Genomic DNA, 24,888 nt, shown 5'->3' with positions numbered 1-24,888 from the left:
TCGGAATAATTAAAGATGATATTTTTTTAAAGCCAACACCTTCGTAATGGGTTGGATCACGCAAGGCTGACCATAACTCGGATATTATTCAGTCTGAATTCTTCAGTAAGACACGGGGTAGACCATGAATCAGCCCAGCAAGAAAAACGATCAGATTCAACATACCAATTATTTAGGACCAGAGTATGCAGTTTATCAAAGAACCAACATTGTTAAAATTGCTGCTTCGCCGTCTGTGTATAATCCAGACGATCAACCAGACCCCGATTTACTGGAGCAATATGATAACTTTTATCAAACAACCAAAAGCTTGCTGGTGTTGTTTCAGATCATGGGTGTTATGCCTATAGAACGGTCCGCAAAGGGAAAAACAACATTCAGGTAACACGTTTTAGAAAAACTCAAATTCTAGAGAGTGTTTGTTTTTAACGAATTTGTTTAATTAAATTTATAACAATGTCGCTTTGATTTTTCCTACCAAGAAGTTTTTCTTATTTTTTTTAAACCAAAAACTTTGTTGAATTTAAATTAGCTTTCAACACGTCAGGATTCAGTTTTTACAAAAAAATAGCACATGTAGATATATTTTTACGCATGTCTGTGCTTAAAGAAGAAAAAATGCCAAAAAATTGAAAAAAGAGAATGAAATATTTTTGTCACTCTATTAAATATAATTAAAATGTAAAATCGAATGGTGGGTGCTGAACGTCAAATCTTAATCATTCAAACTTTCGAAAAAATCTTTTTATAACCTCTTAAACCTTTGATTTTAAAAGATTAGTTTTTTTTTAACTTGATTTTCCAAAGTTTCAATGTGAAAGAGGCAATCAATAATAATGAAAATAACCCTTTTCTGTTAAATGAAACTACAAAAAGAAGTCACTGGGTATAAAGTACAATTTAAAATACTAAATAATTAAATTGACGTTGTAACATTTCTTAAACCTTTTTGGTTTCATGAACGTACGAATTTAGTTTTTCTTGAACTTTTCGATGAAATGGAGATGGTAAATCAAGTTTAATTTTTCAGCACTTTTTACAGAAATGTAAGAGAAATTTATGGCAGAATATAATATCTACCACATTTCAACTAAAACTGTTAAAATCAAAATAAGTTCGGGTTTCACAAACGACTGTGTAAACTTTAACGATCGAGAGTAATAATTCGTTCAAGAATTATTGCCATAACTAATAACTATAGAATGAGGCTAATTGTTGTTGGTGAGATCTGGCACTTAAAATTTATAAACAAGCTGCATCTAATAAAATAAGATAAAACGCAGTTATAATAACTGTCAACCAAATTTATATATTATGTTTACAATAATTTTACTAAAAGCTGCGATTTATTTTATGCAATAACTCCGTTAATGAAGCAATTTTAGTTCCCAGCTTTGAAATAAGAATTAATGAATAATAACTAACTCTTTAAATTAATTTAGCACAACAAGCAATATTCCTGTAGAATGAAACGTACAGAATAAATGAAATGAAAAAATGAAGAAAATAAATCATGCTGAGACCATACAAAAGGTTTATCACTGGGGTAGATTTGTTTGAAATAATAAAGAATAACAGACGAAGTCATTGAGTTTTGTTTTTCGAAAAATAAAATCTTTGAGACATGAGAAAATTAACACAAAGTGTTTAGTGTTAAATAGTACATGCTACACATTTTTTATACATGCTAATATAAAAAAAGATAGAATTTACAACACTCGACCACTTTGACCAACCGATTTGATTTGCTTAATGATTATTATCACATTCTATGCAGGTGCATCAAAAAATTTTGGAAAAATTGCAGAAGCTATTTGAAACCAAAAATTAAAATTATGACCTATGTTCGATCTCATTCAGTTGTGTAATTATCAACGGGCGGAATTGTGTTTCATACGCTAGATCCAGTGCTGTCACGGCGATAGTTTGATTACAAATATATTTTTCTTTTGGATTATATCAACATAATATAACATTTCAAGTTCACAAATCTGTGGTCCTGTGTTTGAAAAATTAAAAAGGACATCGAGTATTATTTTTTGAAGTAATATAGTAATATAGAAGTAGTTTTTTAACAAGCTGTAAACACTCCTAAGCGACGCACTGGCTACGACCTTGTGGACCAGATCAAAGCGTCCCCGCTACTCGCCGTAAAACACACCTTGCTTCAACTGGGGAATTGTATCCGTAAGATAAATTCCCGCCTACTGGTAATTATAGAAAATGAGACAAAAAATCAGTTTTGATGGTAAAATTTCGAAATTATTTTTTAAAATCGAAGACAGATCGTATTTAAAATTTTAATATATTATTTTTAGAATTTATCAGTATTATATTTTATGTATACAGGTGAGTCACTAGGTGCGCGTTTGTCGCTATTTCATTAATTATTATGGATAGAAAATAATAATCAAAGTACATTGTGCAGCACATACAAAAATTATATGCACAGATTTGTTTTTGAGGCCCAACATACAGTTTAGTTCTTTTTTTTTTAATAATAGACTTTATATTTGCATGTTTTCACTCTGGTCTCTGTTTAGTCTGTACAACGATATTTTATTTTTGACATTTTGATCCCACGTGGCCCCGTTATTTCAATTTATTTTCAACATTTTATGTATAGATAAACAAATGTGGTTTGTTGTAGCTCCAATAAGAATGACTGTTAGTTATTTATACAAGGTTTATTAAAAAATCTGAAATATAATTTTGTAATAACGATGTTTTAGTTTTATCAAATAGAACACTTTGAATTTTATTACTGCATCTTAATCAGTTTTTATTCTCTTTTGTTGAGATGTTACTCCGTCTCTTACAAATTAAAAATCACAGAAACTATCAGCTTTAGATATAGCAAACATTTAGCAAAAAAGAAAGAAAATAAAGCACAAAAGGATGCAATAATAAAACACACGGTATGGAAAAAACTGAGATGCGGTTATTTGAAAATTATAATATTTAATTTTTTTACAAACACTGGGTAGGTATATATAGTAAGGTTCAACTTTTTGTTATTAAAATAAAAAGTATACCTTTATTTGTTTATCCACATAATATTGCAATACAGAAAATAACTCTGTGGCAACGTCGTATCGCTGTAAAATCTTAAGTGGGATTTATAAACTTGGTGTTGACGTTAATTTCCCGTTGCAGTTGCTTTTCCCACTAACGTTGCTTTTCGAGCTGAAAATTGTCATTTTATAAACTGCGTTGCCCAGTGGCCCTTGATAGTAACTTTTGTAAGAATAATTCTGATACCACTTAACCTTGGCATCTCGATAAGGGTCGAGAGTACGCAGAGGGCGCAGAGACGCGCATGACAGAAGATGATGACGCACGATACAGGGCACTTATGTAGAGTTCTTGTTGTACTACGTCGTACTTGTAACGCAGTCACCCTTTATTTGAATAAAATATTGAAAAGAAGGTTTTATTCTTTTTACACTTTGATGTTCAACTTTTGCTGTATTTAAAAGGGATGTAGAAGAAAAGTGGAGGATTTAAGTTGATTACTACAAAAATTTACCATTTTTGACATGTTTTCAGTCTCTTGCTGTAGAAATAAATCGGAAAACGATCATGTATTGATTTCGATCGTGAAAGCCTCCGAAATTAAGTCTACACATATTAAGCGAAAAAGCCAAACATGTTTCAAATGGAAAATTTCTATAAGGAAATATCGATTTTGCAATTAGCTTCCACACCATAATTGTAAAATCCATATTTCCTGGCAAAAATGTATCATTTTAACCAAATGCTAAGTTTTTTGTTGTGAAAAGATGGCAATGTACAATTGGTTTCAAAAAAAGCGCGACAAATTACAATGACATAAACGTCATAGTCCCATTGCTTTTCATTGATCTATGAGAACCTGATTTGCTCATCTTGTCCCGTTTTTTGGTGAAATCAACTGTATATTAAGAAAATAAAAAGGCAAAATATAAGATGCGCCCACCCACCCTATCTTAAATCTGATGATTTTTTTATTCGTCATAAGCCGGGGGGGCGGAGTCTAATAGTAAAATCCTTATTTTTCTACGAGAAATTACCATGTGAAATATATTCTTAAGCAATCGTGTTATATAAAGAAAACTAAATGTATTAATTAAAAAAGAAAACCAAAAGAGAAGCCCCACCCATCCGACTCGCTCTCAATCGTGACGAATTTTTCATTCGTTGTCAGACCAAGGGGCGGAGCGTAATTGGAAAATCGATATTTCGCTATAGAAATTTACCATTTTAAACATGTTTTAAGTTTCTTGTTGTGAAAAGATGACTTGTTTTGTTTTTGTTTTTTTCCTGTATTTGAGCGTAAGGCCTGTAGGAAAATAAAGTTATTATTATTATTATTACACATATTAAGAAAAGAAGGCAAAATGTAAGCCCCGCCCACCCGCCTTATCTCAATTGTGATGATATTTTTATACGTCGTGAGCCAAGGGAGCGGAGCTTTATTGCAAAACCCTTATTTCTCTACAAAAAATAAAAAACATGTTTTTGAGTAATGTGTTGTTCAAAACATACTATGCAAAATCGATACTTTCCTACAAAAATTTAAACATGTTTTAGCTTTCTTGTTGTAAGAAGAATACTACACTATACATATTAGGAAAAAAGGGCGAAACGTAAGCTCTTGTGGTTATAATACCTAATCTGTTTTTTGGCAATAAATCTTGTTGATTTCAACGTCGAGAATCATTTTTAACAATGCATAAGTACTGACAGAAAGCTACAGTTTAGAAAATGATGGCAGCTATTTAAAATATGAGGGTTTAGGTGAACGGGTGAATAAATGGCTTAATATTAGTGGATTTCATTATCTTGTAGCATCACCAGAGCTGCGGAAAAAGTAATGGCCGCTATGGTGACGAAAGAAACGACTTAGTCAGCACGATCTAGTCATTAACCCAAAGAAATGTGTTTTTGGCGTCGACACTCTTAAATTCTTAGGTGTTCAAGTTTCGTCAGATGGCATCAAACCTCTAGCAGAAAAAGTTCAGGCTGTACAAGACATGGAATTTCCGAAAACTTCAAAGGCTCTACAGAGATTTTTGGGAACAATTAACTACTACCGGCGTTGGATCCCGAATGCTGCCGAGTTACAATCTCCATTGAACTGTTTACTAAATGGCTGCACTCGTAAAGACCGACCAATTATCAGTACTCCAGAAGTAGTTGAAGCATTCGACAAATGCAAATCTTCTTTGCTGAACGTGGCTCTTTTAACGTATCCAGCACCTCACAGTAAGTTGAGCATTGCAACTGATGCCTCCGATACTGCTGTTGGCGGTGTTTTGCAACAACTCGTGGACAACGAACAACAACCCATTGCTTTCTTCTCGAAAAAACTCACCGGCACAGAAAGACGCTACAGCACTTACGACAGAGAGTTGCTTGCTATTTACAAAACAATTCTCCACTTTCAACACTTCCTCGAAGGTCGTATTTTTACAATTTTCTGCGACCACAAACCTTTGATATATGCGTTTCAGAAAAAACCAGAAAAATCCAGCCCTCGCCAAGCACGACAGCTTGATTTAATATAACAATATTCTACCGACATTCAGTATATCAATGGTATCAATAACGTGCCTGCCGACATGCTTTCGAGAATTGCTACAATCTCTTGCAAGGCTTTAGACTCTTCAGTGCTAGCTACAGCACAAGCTGATGATAACGACCTCCAACGCTTGAAACAAGAAGGCAAATTCACCTTTCAAGAAATTCAAGATCCTTTGTCAGCTCAGCATCTCTGGTACGAAACGACGCTAGGAAGAAATCGTCTATACATTCCGTCTCCGCACCGTCGTCACATCTTTGAATCTACGCATAACATCGCACATCCTGGCACAAAAAGCTCCATTAAATTAATTTCCAGAAACTATTTCTGGCCAAGTATGAGAAAAGACACGTCGAACTGGGTTAAGACCTGTCTTCAGTGTCAGAAAAACAAAATACATCGGCACATCAAATCGCCGATTGGAACTTTCTTGGATCCCGACGCAAGACTTTCGCATGTCCACGTAGATATAGTTGGTCCACTTCCACATTCAGAAGGTTTTGAGTACCTATTTACAGCTATTGATCGCTTCACGAGATGGCCGGAAGCCATCCCCATCACTAATATAACGGCTGAAACTTGTGCGAGAACACTTGTCAACCATTGGGTTTCTCGCTACGGAGTGCCCTCACAAATAACAACTGATCGTGGTACACAATTCGAATCAGTCCTCTTCTCGGAGCTTCGCAACTTAATTGGAGTTAACAGACTTCGAACGACCGCCTTTCACCCTATGTCGAATGGTCTTGTAGAAAGATTTCACAGGAGGCTTAAGACAGCTCTAAAGTGTCATGACGTTCAGTGGGTACGAGCACTCCCTCTTGTGTTACTTGCACTTCGAAACGAAGTGAAGGAAAACATAGAAGCAACACCATCAGAACTTCTTTACGGTACAACATTAAGAATGCCTGGCGACCTCACAGACCCGCGACTGATACAGACTTCACAACCATTTGCGGATTCAACATTCGCCGATAAGATCAGAAACATTATGCAGAAGATAGCCTACACTAGAACCACTCACAACCGCGAACAAGACGTTTACGTGCCAAAAGACTTAGGAACTGCAAATTTCGTTTTTGTGCGCGTTGATCGTGTTAAACGGCCTCTCGAAGCACCGTACGATGGTCCGTTTAAAGTGTTAGATAGAAAGGACAAGTTCTTTACGCTTCTTATCAATGGTAAACCAAGTACCGTCTCTATAGATCGGCTCAAAGTCGCCTACATCGAACCAGATAAGCAGTATCCCACGCAAGCGAACATCACTCCAGAGAATACTTCACATCGAGATCCTGCACCAGTGAAGTCACCGTCGACAACGCGCTGTGGACGTGTGGTTCGGTCACCTGTCCGTTTCGGAACCGTAATCACAAATACTTAATTTTCAATATATTGTTTGTCTCGTTATCACATTGTTAATGAGTTATCTTAATTTTCGTTCGCGCCTCTCACTAGGAGGGGGGTACTGTAGCATCACAAGAGCCGCGGAAAAAAGTAATGGCCGCTGTGGTGACGAAAGAAACAATTTTTAGAAAAGTCTGTTTTTCGATTAAATAAAAAATAAATAAAAGTTTCCAATTTATAAAGTGCTTAGTTTAAATTCACGGACCTTCGACCACATTGCCCACAATCTCTATTAAAATTTAATTTTCGTGGGATTAGTACTGTCAACCAGAAAGATGTCCGGGGATTTTGCTTCAAGTTGGCAGCATTGTACACCACCGCAATTTGATTGGTTGAAAACCCAACGTCAACGGCAACGTAACAGCGAAAGTTAAAAATTGGTTATCTCGCTTGTCACCCCAACGGCGTGCTAAATTTCAACGGCAACGTCAACGGATGATATAAACGACGCATACCTTTACTGCGTATTTATCGGCAACGTTAACGGCGAACGGCAACGTCAACGGCGAACAGCAACGTCAGCGCCAAGTTTATAAATCGACCTTTATAAGAGTCTAATTAGAACAAGTAAAAATATATCTAGTCTATTCCATTTAAAAAAGGTTGCACGTCACGCCTCAAAAACAGTGCATAGTTAAAAACAATTTTAATCTATGCTAGTAGAAGAATCGTATAACCTTAATCTTTAACTCCTTTTATATTTCTAATAATCTGTGAATGGAGAATGCGCTTAGTGACTCACCCTGTATATATATACAAAAATTTCTAGTAAACAACAACTTTTACTAGCACTCTAAGAGTAATCAAGTTATATTTATATTATTAAGATAAGTTAGCAAAAAAGTAGCTTTCCTTCGCCTATTTCCTACTGAACGAATAAGACTCAAAAGTTAGAATCACACACTGTAATTTTTTCAAATTTTGAACTCGTTTCCAGAGTGAACGTGAACCTTCCCCTTAATGATTTTTTTTTTTAATTTCAATAAAATGAAACTGATTTGCGGGATGTATGACAGCACACAAATTATTTTTACTTCCCGAGTGTAAGCGAAGAAATAGCTCTCCCGTTTCCGTCTGTCTGTCTGTCCGTCTGTCCGTCTGTCCGGATTTTTATTAGACAGATAATCTCCTAACGTACAGGGCCGATTGTTGCCAAATTTTATATTGAAAGAAAAATGTAGTCAGGAAAAACTAAATATAAATTCTAACAAAAAATAAAATTGCTCTGCTCCGAATAGAGTTTTTACCCGAAACGTCCAGATTTTTGGAAAAAAATTCAAAATTATAAAACAACATTTTGCAATTTAATTTTGAATGTGCTAAACCGAATGCTTTGAAATCTTGTATATGTTTAAAAGTTATAAAGGGCATAATAAATTTTTAATCAAAATATATATATTTGCTTATCCCCCTCCAAAAAATTGATGACGTCTGCATAAAAGTTTGCCGAATAAATCCTATCTAAAATGTACAAAATATGATGAGTCTGTACTTGTAATTTATCACTCCATTCATATTTTTTGGATTTGCATATAGAGAGTGACCCAAAAAAATGAATGAATGCGTAAATTTATTTTCTTGATTTAATCAGGAACTACAAAACCGAATCCTTTGAAGTCTTGGAGATGTTTTAAAGTTATCGCAGGCATGGTAAATTTTTGATCAAAATGTATTTGCTTATCCCCCCTAAAAAATTGATGAGGTCACCCCAAAATTTTGCTGAATTAATCCTATCTAAAATGTACAAAATATGATAAATCTGTACTTGTGATTTATCATTCCATTAATATTTTTTGGATTTGCGTACACAGGGTGACTCAAAAAAATTATTATCGTATTTTAGGAGCGAGGGAAGTTCTGTCAAAACAACTTTCGACCAATTCTTTTTTTCTGTGGTTATTTAGAAAAGTGTGCCGAGACGTGCGGCTAAACAAAAATTTAGTGAGAGTCATACGAAAACGAAAAACACGTGTATACATATTTAAACATTTGTCAAGTATTTTTTTCAGATTAGCCGATTTTATCAAACTAGATTCGGATAGTCCACATTATATGTAAACTAAACATTCGTTATGATGCACCCTAAAAATCTAAAATAATAACAAAATTTAATTTTTTAAAGTCAAAAGATACAGATATTAGAACGTAAAATGGGAGTGAGGCATTCGGTATAGCTGGGCTGTCTGTGTTATAGAACTTTCTGAAATTATGACCTAATTTACTGTCCACTTTAGAAAACTGCATTTGCGTTATTAGAGTGGATAATTTTCTATGCCATTATCTGCAAGGACAATTACACAAGTAAATCTTCACGGAACTCCATAGTGTGAAGTTAGGTCATCTCAATTCAAGTTACCCCAAATAAGGCAACTCATGCAAGGCGTTGTCAATTAATCTTCCTTTAATATCGCACGCATTAAACCCGATAATTTTTCATGCGACGGACGTCCAGTTAAAAATATACCTCAAAAATAATACACCTCACATTTCAGCGAAAATTACTTAATCTGTTCCTATTTAAATAAACACTAAATCACTGCCAGCCGCTAATTTATCAAAACTTTAATATCCCTGAGCTGCCGCCGAACATATAGTTACACCCTCGCACTTTGGTGGAAATGACCATTTTACATAATAAATTACACCTATGGGGAAATACCTACATGCCTCGGAAACAAAAATATGAGTACTAATGAAAACATCAACCACAACAAATTAATAATTTTCAGATGGCTTTCGTCAACATCAATATACGCCTACTGCATCTTTGCTGGGGAAACGATCTTCGTTAGCATGGTTTTTCGAGAAAGATTAAATTTAATACTACAACCTGGAAAGAGATTCGATGAATATATTTATGGTATAATATTCTTGAGCATTTTAATTCCACACTTTATGTTGCCTGTTGCTGCTTGGACTAACGGGGCGGAGGTGGCCAAGTTTAAAAACATGTGGACACGGTTCCAGGTAAGGTACTTATTTAAACAGTAAGTTATGGATTTCAATTAAACCCAGCAATTAGAATTATGCGGTCTTCGTGCCACAATTTCAATTTCAATTATGAATGCAGAAATTATGTAATACGTGTGCATAATTCATGACATCCAGCTCATTCGGCGATAATTATGATGCAGACTCACTAACATAATTTGCAACTGAGTTTTATTAGATACTACAATACGTGGTGCTAATTAATGATGTGGTGATAATAAAAGAGTTTGCTAATTAATTAGGAAATTTCAATCATTTGCTACATATGTTTAGGTAGAAAAAAAATATTCATAAAGCTATAACACAAAATTGCACTACTCTAGTACAAAGTATTCTATTTCAGAAATGTAGATTGTAAAAACGTATTAAACTGTATCAAATTAAGCTGTAATTACTGTATAAATAGCTAGATAAAATATTGAAAATTATTCTTAACGATGATGAAGACGAAATGAAGGTATTCATTATTCTATACATATACATTCGGGACGTTGAATTTACAGTACGCAAGTTAACAAGTAGCTATTAAAACTTGTTTTATTTAAGATTAAAAAATAAATAGATGAAATAGGCCTGTTACACTATAACTGTAACAATATATTGTACGGAGCAAACAATAAAAAACAGGTTAAAAGACAGTCATGGATTTCTGTAATACTGTTCTTGATCTTGCATTTTCAACAAAAAGTTTCAAATTGACGGTAATCTGATAAGGCGGAAATTCTATTGAAGACAAGTCTTCAGAAATCCATGACCATCCATGATCGTGATTTTTATTGCTCTCGCGGTAATGTGTATTTACTAGTGAGTCAATAATCGTGTGCTCTTCGATATGTAATGAACTTATTAGAGATTAAAAAATTTAAAGCCCAAAGTTGCAGGAATCTTTCTTAAAATTTTTTTTTTTTGAAACTCAACATACAACTTTGTCTTTTTTTTTTAATGAAACACCTATACATTTTTAGATGACTTAACTGGTGTCTTCTTAAACTTTACAAGCATATATTTATTTTTGAAATTCCAATCCAAGGTTGCTGGATTATCGAGTTGTTTGTTCCATTGTTTATCTATCAGTATGAAACATTGGAAAAGTAATATTAAAAGTAACGCTTATATTGTAAAAAAATTTAAAAATTAATTTATCAAAAAAAATTCTTCTAATCTAATTAAATTACAGTAAGTATTAAAGTAATAACCTAGAACAACTTGACAATATCTTAAACAAAGATAAAATCCTTGCTGTAAATTGCGGATCATATAGAAACTTCATTTCTTATTATTTGTCAACACTGCTTTAAACCTATTACATTTGCAAAAAAAAATATTAGAAGATAAGAATCTATACAATAAACATTATTTGCGGAATTTGCAAAGTTAATCGTAGCAGTTTTATTTATATTCAATAGTAGGTAGTTGCGCACATGTTTTAGTAGCATTTCTTGGGCTTACCTCAGAAGTTCAGATCACCAATATTGAAAATACATTAAAGCTTAAACTTACTACTTCTATGCAATGCTGGCAGTTTACTTTTCTAAAAATGTTGTTGTTTTAAACTTTTATAAGGAACTAATGAAATGGTGGGTATCCAGCAGACACCAAACTGCTAACTTTATAACCAAATTGCGAAACATCTTAAAGACTTCTAAGAATGTCTCGAAATACTTATGATCCACAACTGTAATGATCTTATTTACATACTAATTATGCAATTAATTGTTTGTGGTACCTACTACATTTTGTAATCTCGAAGAGTACTAATAGATAAGAAAACTTTGAGATCATTGGTGTACAGTAGCTTTTGACAAGTTTAAAGTGTTTACGACATCATTGACGAATAGCAAAAAAAGCAAGGGGCCAAGATTGCACCCTTGCGGGACACCAGACGTAGGATAAAATGGCTCGGAAACAGAATTACGGTACTTAGCTGAAAGCTTTCTATTAAGTAAGTATGATTCAAGCAACAGGAGCAATCTGATCAAAGGCTTTACGAAAATCTATGTGGATAACATCTACTTAGTTATTTTGATCAATAGCCTCTCAAACATACTGAGTAAGACAAGACAGATTCGTAACCATAGATCTTTTCTCCACAAAACCATGCTGGAAGGGCGAGATTAAACTTTTAACCGAAAAATACAAACGTTTAGAAATAACAGATTCAAAAATTTTTGAAAAGTTGCAGAGAACACATGTTGGTCGGTAATTTTCAATCATCGCCTTGTTTAAATACTGAAGTAACTGTGGCTTCTTTCCAGATGTCAGGAAAATACGAAATCTTAATAATAAGGTTAAACAGAGAAAGGAGAGGTTTTACAAAGATCGATTTTACGATAAAGCTGGGAATGTTATCTACACCTGCGATTAGAGCATCTTTGGATCGTTTTAACGCTTCCAGTATTTCATCTTCTTTTACATGTATTCTCAATTTTTATTACAGAGTTGCTCAAACCACTTTGGTTTAAAACACAAGAATAAGAAGAGTCAGCAATGACTTATACGCTTCTAAAGAAAGAGGCAAAAGCATTAACAATTTCAGGTGGTGTCTGAAGTTCCTGATCAGAAAATTTCATGATAGCTGGAATTCTGGACTTTCCTTTTTTAGTTTGAACATAGGACCAAAACCTCTTAGGGTTGGACGTGAGTGACGACTGAACTTCGTTTAAGTATCTAAGATAGCTGGATTGAATGAAAGACCTGCATTTAGATCTGTGGTATTTACGTAAAAGCATCATAAAAATATTGGCTTTTGTATTGTCTGAATTTATCTATCTGGATTCATAAGAAAATGACCAGAAGGTTTTATTATAAAGTGTAATGAAATATTTAATGCAGAATGGTAGTCATCTTCTGGTACAAGGGGAAGATCCGACTGTTTTACAGAGCAATGAAGATTAGAGAATAGCAGATCTAAAATGCGATTGAATTTGTTATAGGTATTATTGTCCTGAGAAAAATTATGAAAATTCGCAAAATTTTTGAGCAAGATTCTAGCTCTATTATCTAATTTGGAGCTACATATTATCTAAATTTGCTGAAAAACCTGGTAAGTTAAAGTCGCCAAGAACAACATTTTATCCATATGAGATTCTTCAACAGCACTGAATAAATTCAGAAAGAGTTCATAATCATTGAGGTTAATTGAAGGAGGAATATGGACAACGAAGACATAGAGAGAGAGTCCACATGAAGATTTAATTTTAAGACATTTCTCTGTGTTAACTTTAATATCATTCCGTACACCCCAATTACATATTCGATTCAAATCACTGAGAAGAAGGGCACAATCCAGAGCTGATGTATTTTTGAAAAATACACACCTGATTTCAGAGAAATGGTGTTTGAAGACGAGCTTACAATTCTAACAACCTAAGACCTATTTGATATGAAACTTTCAATCCACTGATTAGACAAACATTTCATCAAAATGCACAGTTCTTTGTTTGTGTACCAAGATTTTGTGGTTAACCCTATCAAAAGCTTTCGCCAAGTCCGCATCAATTAAAAAATTTTAGTACAAGAGCAAATTTGTGGTGGTGGAACGACCTTGACAAAATCCGTATTGAACATCACTTTTATGTGCTTAACTACCATTTTTAACTGTATGGAAATTAAATGATCAAAAAGCTTAGGCAAAGTCGATTGTATACAAAAACCTCTATAATTCGAAATCAATTCTTTGTCCCCAGATGTGTGTATTGGAACAAGGTAACTATTTTTATTCACAATCGCTCAGTAATGTAAAATTTTCAAAGTTTTTAAAAGTTTGGAAGTGAGCTATTACATACTTCACTTAAATCTCAAGGGTGGAAAGTGACATGTGTCACTTATCTGTCATTTTCCACCCAAGAGATAGAAGTAACTGTCACTTTCGAGCCTAAAAGGGTACGTATGTGTAATTAATGGTAGATGGAAATCAACGATTATAAATGGAGACCCTGTTGTCAAGACTTTACCACTTTTTGATTGATTCCCCCATTTTATTTCACGTTTGTCAATGTTAAAAGTTGAATATTATTAGCAATTTGTAGAATAAATCTATGTACTTAAAATGATTGTGAATATCGAGAACTAGTTCACCTCGAGGCTGCTCCTCTCGGTAAACTATAGTTCTGTCGACGGGAAAGAAATACTTTCCGCCTCGGTATGTAACGTACCATTCCACAGATTGGGAAATTCTCCAGAATGCAGAGATAAATTGAATAAATAAGTTATCGATTTGGTTATGCTAAAAACACATGGAATTAGAAACTGCCATAGAATTAGATCAGGACCACCACTGACTGAAGTTTTTAAACTTAAAATGCTGTTAAGGACTTCTTCTTCGGTAAACCTATGAAAAGTAAAGGAGACCTCACCTGAAACACCTATTCTGTTAAAATGTATATTGTCCGAAGGGTCACTATACACACACCCCTTGAATGAACTGAGCAAATAAATTAGCTACTGATTCTGGCCCAACGGTTTTCTCACCATCAAATTTCATGCGACTTGGATATCCCAGATTCTTGTTTTGATTTTTCCAGAACTCCCAAAAAGATTGAGAAGGGTCGAAGTATATTTCGTCCTCAACTTCTTCGATATATTTCTGATAACATTCATTCGATTTATTATTACATAAAACTCTAATACTAGAAAACTCCATGTAATTTCCGTTTTCACCAGTTATTTTATATCGTAAATGGAGCTGTTTCCTTAAACGGATTAATTTTTTAGTTCGCTAGAAAACCATTTTGGAAACTGGGATCTTAGAAATTTCTTTTAGGCACTAAATTATGGATTACGTCATAAATTAAATTATAGAATGTGAGAATTGCCTGGTTAATATCTTTATCTAAGAAAATTTCCTTCCAATTGATTTGACACAATCGATAGTTAATTTCTTCATAATCAACATTTTTAAAATTACATATAATGTACCTCTTCATATTCTAAATGTCGCTGATTTAAATTACAAGTAACCTCAAATTCATAAATAGAGTGAAAAACTGATTCATTTAATAGGAGCTTATGGGTATAAGTAGGCTGTAGGTCCATAAGATTGGTAACAATAAAATCTAAAAACTTGTTGAATTCATTAAGCAACTGATTGACTTGAAACACACATATTTAAGTAAGCAAAACAATTTGCAACAGTCAGAGAGATTTTCGGATAGAAGCTTTGTTTCGAAGATACCGGGCGATAAAAATAAAGTAAAACTACGATGTACTACACTGGGCCTACGGAGCACAAGAAATGTCGAGAAATATATACGTATCCATTGTGAGTTGGCATCGTTTTCTCTCTCCAGTGGAAAATGATGGAAATTTGGAAAGTCGGATAACTGAAGGGAGTAATGTAATAAGAGAATGTTCGGCAGTCAATGCGGAGAGTAAATTAAGAATCTTTAATGCAAGGTAAATTAATAAAGCATTGTTTTGTCCCCAAAAAACTTTTATCGCCCTTATCTTCGAAAGAAAACGTCTTTTCAACAACCATCCAAGGAACAAAAATTGTAAAACTGCCGAAATAAAAATCTTCTTAATTTTCGCTGCATGTTTAGTAAACACCCTATATAAGTTATCACTTATTTTAGCTATTCTACTGTAATATTTTAGTCATTTGAAAAGGTAGAAATTTGAAATTTGGAGCAGTATGCTAACGGAAAACCGGTGTTTAATCGATATACTTCCTATACATCATCATTACTTTTTCCGAAAATAAGATCAATTTTTTTTATCAAATAGAATGTGCATGAATGTATTTGATAATTTTTTTTTAAATATTTGACTTACAAGATCCTACTTTTCTCATCCCACTGTAATATTTCCGCTATTTGAAGACACAAAATTTTGAAATTGGGTACCCGTAATAATTACAGATTTTTTGGATAAATGTGGCAACAGTAACAGGAAAATTCGGATCCCACTATAATACTCATTAGCACCAACATTTTCGCTTCTGTAGTATACCTTCCACGAGGTATAAAAAATAAAATCTGTCCTTAAATAAATTTAAATATAAGGGTGGATTTTTAAAGTAGATAAAGAAACATATTGCACTACAGATTTCAAATGAGATTTACTTATTTAATATAAATTTTAGGCAGAGAGGAACAGACAAATTTCTGTTAATGTTTTATCTACCTAGGAATAATTATTTAAAATTTTAAAACAATCTATTCATCAGTTTCAAAGATAATCTCTCCAATATATTTATATGCAACAGACAGACTAGTTTCAGTTTTAGTCTTCAAGCTGTGAAATGTCAAGTCAGACTATGCATTCCCTATTACAATACTTCCCTTCAGTTGGTCGTGAGATAAACAACACCTCAGCTTAATTGTTTTTTAACATAAAAATTGTTTTATTTTGTCTTTGATTTTTATTCATTTCATTCTGGAGTCCAGTTTACAATTGTGAAGACAAAAAACGTTAATAAGGAAGGTGAAATTTTGAGAGAACATGAATTTGAAATTAAGAGAAATTCTGTTACTGAAAATATTTGTGCTAGAAAACTGATAATAATTGTAGACGAACTCGAAACGCGCTGACAGTTAAAAGAGATTTTGAAAAATAAAAGTTAACCTTTACTTTCTATTTATGTATGCTTGTAGCCAATGCCTCTAGTATTTACTGCAACATTGTCTTTTTGTTCCAGTTAAAATATTTCCAAGTGACAGGTACTCCCATCATCTTCCGCAATTTATCACTAATAACCTACACCCTCTGTATAATGTCCTGGGTAATGGGTGTCGCCGTGATGTTGGCGCAGTTCTACCTCCAAACCGACATGCTCCTGTGGCACACATTCGGCTACTACCACATCCTCGCAATGCTCAACTGCCTTTGTTCCTTGTGGTTCATCAACTGCACGGCCAAAGGACGTGTGGCCGTCTGGATGGTACAAAATCTGCACAAAGCTCTCGAATCCCCCGACCCAGCCAACCTGCTGGGAGCTTACAGAGACTTATGGGTGGATTTGTCCCACATGATGCAGCAATTAGGCAAGGCCTACAGCGGAATGTATAGTATGTACTGCCTGCTGATTTTATTGACGACCATCGTGGCAAGTTACGGTTCTGTGACGGAGATAATGGACCAAGGGTTGTCGTTCAAAGAAGCTGGTTTGTTTATTATCGCTTTTTATTGCATGACGCTGCTTTATGTTATATGCAACGAGGCGCATCACGCGTCGAGAAAAATGGGCCCTCAATTCAGGGAAACACTCCTCAATGTTAATTTGAGCGCTGTCGATCAACGGACGCGACAGGAGGTGAACATGTTCTTGACGGCCATCGACAAGAACCCGCCGACGATGAATCTTAACGGTTACGCCAATGTCAACAGGAAATTAATATCGTCGGTGAGGTGCTTTAATTATCCTCTTCTTTCTAATTATTGTGGTCGGGTTTGTAATAAATCACAATTTTGCGATGCCAGTTAATTGTGGCAAATTTAAAGGAAACTAATTATGATGCGATTTATTTAAGAGAATTACCCCAGTCAAGTTGATTTTAATGAAATATATAAAATTACTTAAAACGGAGCAGTATTAGGTTTGAACTACTCTAACAGTTATAATTTATTTTTTACATTAAGTTAAGTTCACTCCCAAAGAGACAAAAAAATGTCGTCAGTTTAAAGTTTCTTGAATAGTTTTCACGAAATTATTTTCTATGAAGTTATCCATCGACTGCTTAAACATTGGAGTTTGTTATTTCAAATGTATTGTTTATGTTTTAAAAAATGTCCAATCCATACCTTCACACCATGTCAATAACAACTTATATAAATAGTGAAAAACAAATTACCTTATAAAATGATACGTAGAATTTAAACAAAATATGTGAAATAAATGTGCCATGACAAATCTGCCATATTGTATAAAGTATTTTAAGTCTCCAAGGATTTATTAAAGCTCGGTATTCGCCTCCTCCATCTATGTACACTCGCCTCAAAAGGTTTGCTTACATATCGTGTCGTACAAGAAAAACTACTGCTTTCTGCTCTTTATAACAGATTTTCAAAATACAGAACAAAAAAATGATACTTAAAGTTAGCAAATTTTAGACAAAATTTATTTACACAAACTTATTCTTTTTAAGTCAATATGTAATTTATAACGTGCTATATAAATATTTCACGAAAACTGGCTTTGAAATACTTAGTTGTTAAAACTTTCACTTTTCTAAATTACAGGACACGGAAAATTCAAAGCTTGCATTTCTTGCACGAGGTATGGATGTAGGCCTTGTTCTTTTAACGCAGAAAGCATTACAAACTATGAGTGCTGATGCCGGGCCCTTCTTCGACGCATTCCAAAATTTATTCTTCGGCTTGCAGTATTGTTTCGGTCTTATCACGATCGGGAGGCTTGAAGCTACCATGATCTCGGAGATGCTGTATCACTAATGTAAATATTCGCGCACACGGAGCGATTTGGAAAGCGCTCGATCCACAATTCGCGGGCCAACTTGGCTTTTCCATCAGCCACACCATAAAGCATTACCACGTGGACACGCTCTGAATCGGACAAATTCATTATTGTCAAAGACGTTAACGAAACATACGACGGCAACCAACTGATACATGACAGCTCTTATCGTGTTTTTGCACGTTGCTTATCAGTGCGCTGCTTTTTTGATACTTAATCCGATTCGTTCTGTGCCATTCATTGAATAGTAGGTCAAGAAACACTATCAGTGTATAACAATTTATATTTAATTTTCAAATAATTTTTTCCAGTCATTTAGAAGCGTGAACTTTACACAGTGCAATAAATCTTATTACGAGCTATTCCGCATTTTTTTATTACACACATTTCGAAATCAGCCTGTATAGCTTCACGAGAAAAATTTGCGTTTATTTGTTAATAAAAGTGCTATTCGTTTTTATTGTGATGGAGTAGATTTTCCTTTCCACCTCGACAGTCTTAACGATCACAGAGACAACTGAAAAAAGAGAAGAGAATCGTTGAAGTAAAATTTTCGCTTCTCTCTAGTTTCCATTAAACATAAAACAAAGTTGTTAGTATTAAAGTAACTAAACGACCTTCATTTTCAAAAGCTGACATGTCATTAATTCAGGATATTTAATTTTATATAAACCCCGACGTTTCTAATAGCTAATAACAGGGAAATTTATCCACATCAAAATGAAGCAGGGAATTATTAACGAAAACTTAATTCCTCGCCTGATTCCGTAGTCTCAAGCTGAGTTTGTTACAATACGCGACAGTTTTCATACTTTACATTCGCTATAATTAGCAAATACACAAGAAAGGCTACGTAATAATACTGTTTTCGAATTAATTTACGTATTCGAACTGTACCTTAAAACACGGAAAATAGCGTTCCTTGCGTTTGTTCATTGGCGCCTTGAGCAAAAATAAACTTCACTGGAAAGATATATTTTAAGCAAGATTTAGTTATCTTCTATTTGAGGCAACATAAATTTAAAAACAACGCGATTTGCCAAGTCGCAGTGTGCAATTCTTCCTGTTCAATCGAATTTTAAATGAAAAAACAAATTAAAAATTCATTTTAAAATAGTAGTAATAAGGTTACAAACCCGATCACAAACTTTAGAAACATAATAACTTTTACAAACTATCATTCTTCTTCCGTCTTGGCGAACAGTCAGAAACCCACAACCCGTGCACAAATTTCCCACTCCTGACTTTAATATGCAGAAATTATTTTCTTAGAGGACAGTTAAGACATAGAACTTTCTTCCAGACAGTGACATCAATAGTAACATATCTAGTTATGTTAATGCAATTCCGACTAACATTGATGCGGAATGCGCAGCTCGCCGCAAGAAGAGCCAACGCTTCTTTATCCTCTGGGAATACGACGACGACGTCCCAAGTCTGAGTCGCAACACTTTCTTTATAATACCAATGTCTGGTATTTGCACGACCTTTTGTATTTGTATTGTAGGTCGTGCACGGCCAAATTAGAGTCGAACACAGCACAACAGCTCATGTAAATCGCCGGGGAGATTCCCTGACTAATTAAATATTTATAGGGTGTAGGCACGTTCTTTAGTTGCAGGCTAATTGTATGTTTTAAACATTGACAGCTGGATCGCGGTGAGTAAATGTGTTTACATCACATGCCGATTAATGTTAGAAAAAATTTTAATAATCTGTAATATATGTAACATTAAATTAAAATAAAACCGATAAAACTTGTTTTTATGATAGGATTTTGCCGAAAAATAAAGAGTTATAGTGCTACTGCGAAGTTGTTTTTAGCTACGTGCTGTTTTTAGCACACGAAACATTTTTGTGACAATATTGACGCTCATTAGTTTTAAAAATTGAAAACTATAAATTAAACCATTTATTTTAGTTGACAAGTTTACTTGTAATTTATCACGTCTACTTTATGTAAATTGTTTTCCATGATACTGAAAAATTAATACTTCGTTTTTTAAATTTTAAATGAGTTTAACGTTTGTCCGCTTATTAAAATATAGTTTATGACTACGAAATCACGTAAATATTGTGAAAATGATATCCCTTTGCTACATGCAAAATAAATTGGATTTCTCAGCACTTCTACAGAAGTATATGTTGGACGAAGGAGTTCGCTAATAAGTATTTTTGGTCTTGGTGATCTTTCGTAGAATATTATGACGAACATATTGTCATAATTATTAAAGATCGTAATTGCACAAAATTTTATAAAAATATGGGTGGATATAATTTTCACTAAGCAACTCACCATACATTATCCGCTTACTTCTTGATTCAAAAATTAATTTCAATAACTTCATGAATCTAAATATGCATTGTTGTATCACTGTCAGTTTGCTGTCAGCTGCAACAACGAATTGGAGAAGTAGTACGTCAGTCCATTGGTGCCGAAATGTTAGAACAGAATTGAAGCTTGTGAGCAGAGATCGGGTAGTCACATCGAAAATGTTGTTCAGAACATCTTGTGGTTCATTGTAAAATAATAACCACTGATTTAAAATGTCTTGTGTTTATTATGGACGTATGTAACAGTACACTGATGTTTCAAAAAGCAAACTTGGATTCATGGCATTTTGAAAATTGAATTTTTTATCAAGTAATAACCGGCAAATGTATGTTGGGGTGCCTATAAAAAAGGGGTAAGTGGGTTATTTAAGCTGCACCACCCTGTATATTTATTGGCATTCATGATGCACTACTTACAACGTCATGTGTGTGGCGACGGATTAATAATAATAATAATAATGCATGTGATGAGTAACACGTAAGTTACATTATGATGGCATATCAAACTAGAATCATTCAACATTTTATCTACGATGGTTATATCATGCCCAAATAAAAAAAATGTGAATATTTCAATTTGGAACTTTCATGACTAAAGTTATGTTAATTATTCGACTGCAGTCGCCTACAAGAGGGATGACTAATTTAATCACATATGATATTAAAAAACGGAGGGCAATGTTGTCATTAATTATTCATACGTTTAGAAAATTGCCTCTTTTTGGGCCTTTCCAATTCTCATGAAGTCATTAAACAAACAAGAAATTGCTTGTGTCAATCATTTGCACAAATGCTCGCAGATTCTGGTGTTGAATTGCTCACTGTAAAGCGTGAATGATCGATTTCAGCAATAATCGTAAAATGTACATGGACTCTATTTCTAATTCTATCATTTCTGGGAATGCCCAACTTTGATATTCTGGATCGATTTCGGTCGCTAGTTGGCAGTAATCGCCCAAACTTCGCAGTCAAAGTATAACTAAGACGATTCTATTAGTAATTTACCCAAACTCTTCTTGAGTTTGGAACTCAAATTCCTATCCCACTAAATTAAATATTCAACGAATTTCTTGACCGACTGAATGCGAAGCTTAATTTTGTATTGCTGTAAACCGTTCCCAACAATCGTGGCTCCCAGCTACTTCAATATCCGGACTTCTTTTAACCGGGTTTTATTTTTTAATTTATTTTAATAATTAAGATTTAAGCACTTGTAGATGCCCCAACATCTACAATAGTAACTGTACAATAGTTAAAACCTCGTTAAACTTAATTTTGGTGCCATTAACTCACCTTTTTAATTAATACATAAAAGATAATACATTTCGAGATGTCTTAAAATTTTTAAAAGTTATTCCAATAGTTCTTAAGAAAGGAAATCTTGGAAATGTTAAAACAACAAATTTTTAAATTCCTTGATGGGACCTAATCATCTGGCAATTTGGTAATGAACAAAGTTTGCCGTAGTGTGTTGACATGGTTTGATATATTCATCCAATTACAGGAAAAAACTAAAACTAATTGTAACTAATTTAAGGTAGATATAACACTAAAAAAGAAAAACCAATAATACTGGGGACTAATTATTATTACTATTACTAATTTAACAACCTTCTAAACATGCCAAGGAACTTAAACACTGAGGACTAAAAACTAAAAATTAGGAAATCCTGTGACACAAAAGAAGTAAGGAAAAATAAGAATGAAAGACACAAAAACAATCAGACTTCTAGAAACGAAACAACAATGTTTGAAATTGGGTGAAAGTAAATATCACACCCACAATTTAAGTTGTTAACTAGATCCAACATTTTCGCCACTGGTGGGTGACCCAACTAAGACATTGCTCCATTGGTGCAATAAAATGTATTCGAATTTCTTGAGTTTAAACGAGGAACTAGAAAAAAGGTATGAACAATCCAGCTGCAAGTTGACCAGATTATATCAGAAACGAAAGATGCTGACAACACGCCTGGTATACAGTATGGTACAACTGAATCTAGTTAACAGAGCAGAATGATAAAAGCCGCTAGGAGATAACTACTATCAATCAAATATGATAGGAATTTCAGATACTTTCTCTGTTGTGCTTCCAAATGCTTCAAGTGAATATAATTGAGATACCAAATCACTACACCGTACTCTAGCCCGGACCTTATTAGCGACCAAAACAAATGGACTAAAACAGATATATTAGAAAAATATTTACAATTTCTATAAATGAAACCATAAGTTTTATATGTTTTAGCTAAGATATCTACCATATAATCGGCGAAATAAAATTTCTGGTCAAATAAGATACCAAAAATTTTGGATGAATCAACACGACTTACGCGAACCCCATTCAAGATAAAATTATGCCGATACAATTCTTTTTTCCTTGTGAAAGACATTACGTTACATTTGGATACATTAAGTGTTAACGATTTTTCTTACAGCATTTCAATAATAATTGATTTAAAGCGTTTTGCAAAGCTATGCTAATATCAGTTTATTCTATTTCGATGACGAGTCCGAAAGCTAACTTTGCTCTTCTTTATCAACATTTAGCACAAGTTGACTTTAGTTTCCTAGAGAAATCCACTAATGTGAACGAAACTTGTAACAGGTTTTATGCTACATTGTATGAAGATTTTCCCTCTATATTCCTATACGTAAACAAAACGTAATTAGGTACTTTCCGGCATGGTTTTCAAGAGAACTTATTAATTTAATAAAAAAGAAAGAACGTAGGTATCTAGAAACTTTCTAAATCACGGTCTTCTGATTATTTGCGGACAGAACTACTATCGTTGCGTAAACAAATTAAGAAACTGTCACGTCAATGTTACAGCGGTTTTACTTAACCGACATCCAAATCACTATTAATACAGATCCAACCAAATTTTGGAATTACATCAAAACTAAACGCAATCAAAAACGTATACCCAGTAATATGCACTACCAAGACAAAGTTTATACTAATCCACAGGATATACTCGATGCTTTTTCACAGTTTTTTAGTAGTACCTTTATCAACTCTAGGCCAATTCCACCTCAGAATTATACACATAGTCCTGCTGATGTTAAGTATTACCCGAGAAATTATGGAAGAAGACATTTGTACAGCTGCTAAAAAACCTAGTATCAAATTTACTTCTGGAGATGATGGAATACCATGTTTCATCGTGAAGGACTGCATTTCTATATTGTCTATCTTTTAATCTATCTTTGCGCACAGGAATCTTTCCTAAAATGTGGAAGATAGCTACAATCTGTCCTATACTCAAATTCAGTGATGCGGAAATAATCTTAAATTACAGGCCGATTTCAATTATCTGTAACTTTTCAAAATTATTTGAAATTGTGTTGTATAATCACATTTATTTTCAAATAAAAAACACAATTTCCAACATTCAGTATGGGTTTGTAAAAGACCGATCCAAGACAACTAATCTATTCGTATTAGTATAGTACTTATCGGAGGTGTTAGACAGAAATGGACAGGTTGATGTGGGATATTTAGACATTCATAAGGCTTTTGACACCACTGACCATAATTTACTATTACAGAAATTAGGAACTATGGGTTTCTGGGACACGTTGCTGTTACTATTTACCGATCGGCAATCGGCGACAATACGTTCAATATAATGGATTTACATCTAAGACGTATACTGTTAGATCGGGTGTACCTCAAGGCAGTAACCTGGGTCCCTTATTATTCCTAATTTTTCCATCTACAAAGCTTCTTTTATTTGCTGACGACAAAGATTTTTAAGGAGATCAATAATTTGGATGATGCGTACGATCTCCAAAAGAATATGGACAGAATTGTGGAACACTGCATATTAAACCGATTCGAAGTAGCCCAAGACAAATGCAAGATAATGACGTTTACCAAAAGGAAGTGTATCACGTTGTACAATTATAAAATTAACAGCAAATTACTTTATCGCTGTGAGAGTATTACTGCATTTCGGAATTACATTTGACACCACATTATCTTTTGTGGAGCATACTAACAACACAATAAATGAAGCGTTCAGGTTCTTAGGATTTGTTATTAGAAATTCACATGATTTTTGGAATAGTAATTATATTAGTGTTTTGTACAACTCATATGTGAGATCAATTTTAGAATATGGTTCCATCATTTGGTCTCCAATATACGATGTCTATATTGACAACTTGGAAAAAATAC

The 24,888-nt window shown here is 33.8% G+C and overlaps 2 protein-coding genes across 2 annotated transcripts in view; one reads left to right on the top strand and one right to left on the bottom strand.

Moving 5' to 3' along the window:
* Positions 1-24,888, bottom strand: part of LOC135144828 (thrombospondin type-1 domain-containing protein 4-like) — a 387,796-nt gene that overhangs the window by 272,175 nt on the left and 90,733 nt on the right. The gene's annotated exons all lie outside the window — the stretch shown is intronic.
* LOC135144547 (gustatory and odorant receptor 22-like) lies at positions 125-22,712 on the top strand. The gene is made up of 8 exons (XM_064076570.1): positions 125-381; positions 9,697-9,934; positions 16,596-17,300; positions 19,675-19,806; positions 19,879-19,923; positions 19,967-19,977; positions 20,021-20,030; positions 22,629-22,712. The coding sequence occupies exons 1-8, from the start codon at positions 125-127 to the stop codon at positions 22,710-22,712; spliced, it is 1,482 nt and encodes a 493-aa protein (XP_063932640.1).

The sequence above is a fragment of the Zophobas morio genome, unplaced genomic scaffold (assembly GCF_036711695.1).
Source record: "Zophobas morio isolate AGI-343-1 ecotype UQ-CSIRO unplaced genomic scaffold, CSIRO_AGI_Zmor_V1 ptg000108l, whole genome shotgun sequence".
Lineage (NCBI taxonomy): Eukaryota > Metazoa > Arthropoda > Insecta > Coleoptera > Tenebrionidae > Zophobas > Zophobas morio.
The sequence above is the reverse complement of the archived record's forward strand: the minus strand, read 5'-3'. Positions and strand labels throughout refer to the sequence as shown.

Coding starts and splice junctions, on each gene's coding strand:
- LOC135144547 (XM_064076570.1), top strand. CDS start 125: ATGAATCAGCCCAGCAAGAAAAACGATCAGATTCAACATACCAATTAT. Junction 382..9,696: donor AAGGGAAAAACAACATTCAG/GTAACACGTTTT, acceptor AATAATTTTCAG/ATGGCTTTCGTCAACATCAA. Junction 17,301..19,674: donor ACAGGAAATTAATATCGTCG/GTGAGGTGCTTT, acceptor ACTTTCTTCCAG/ACAGTGACATCAATAGTAAC.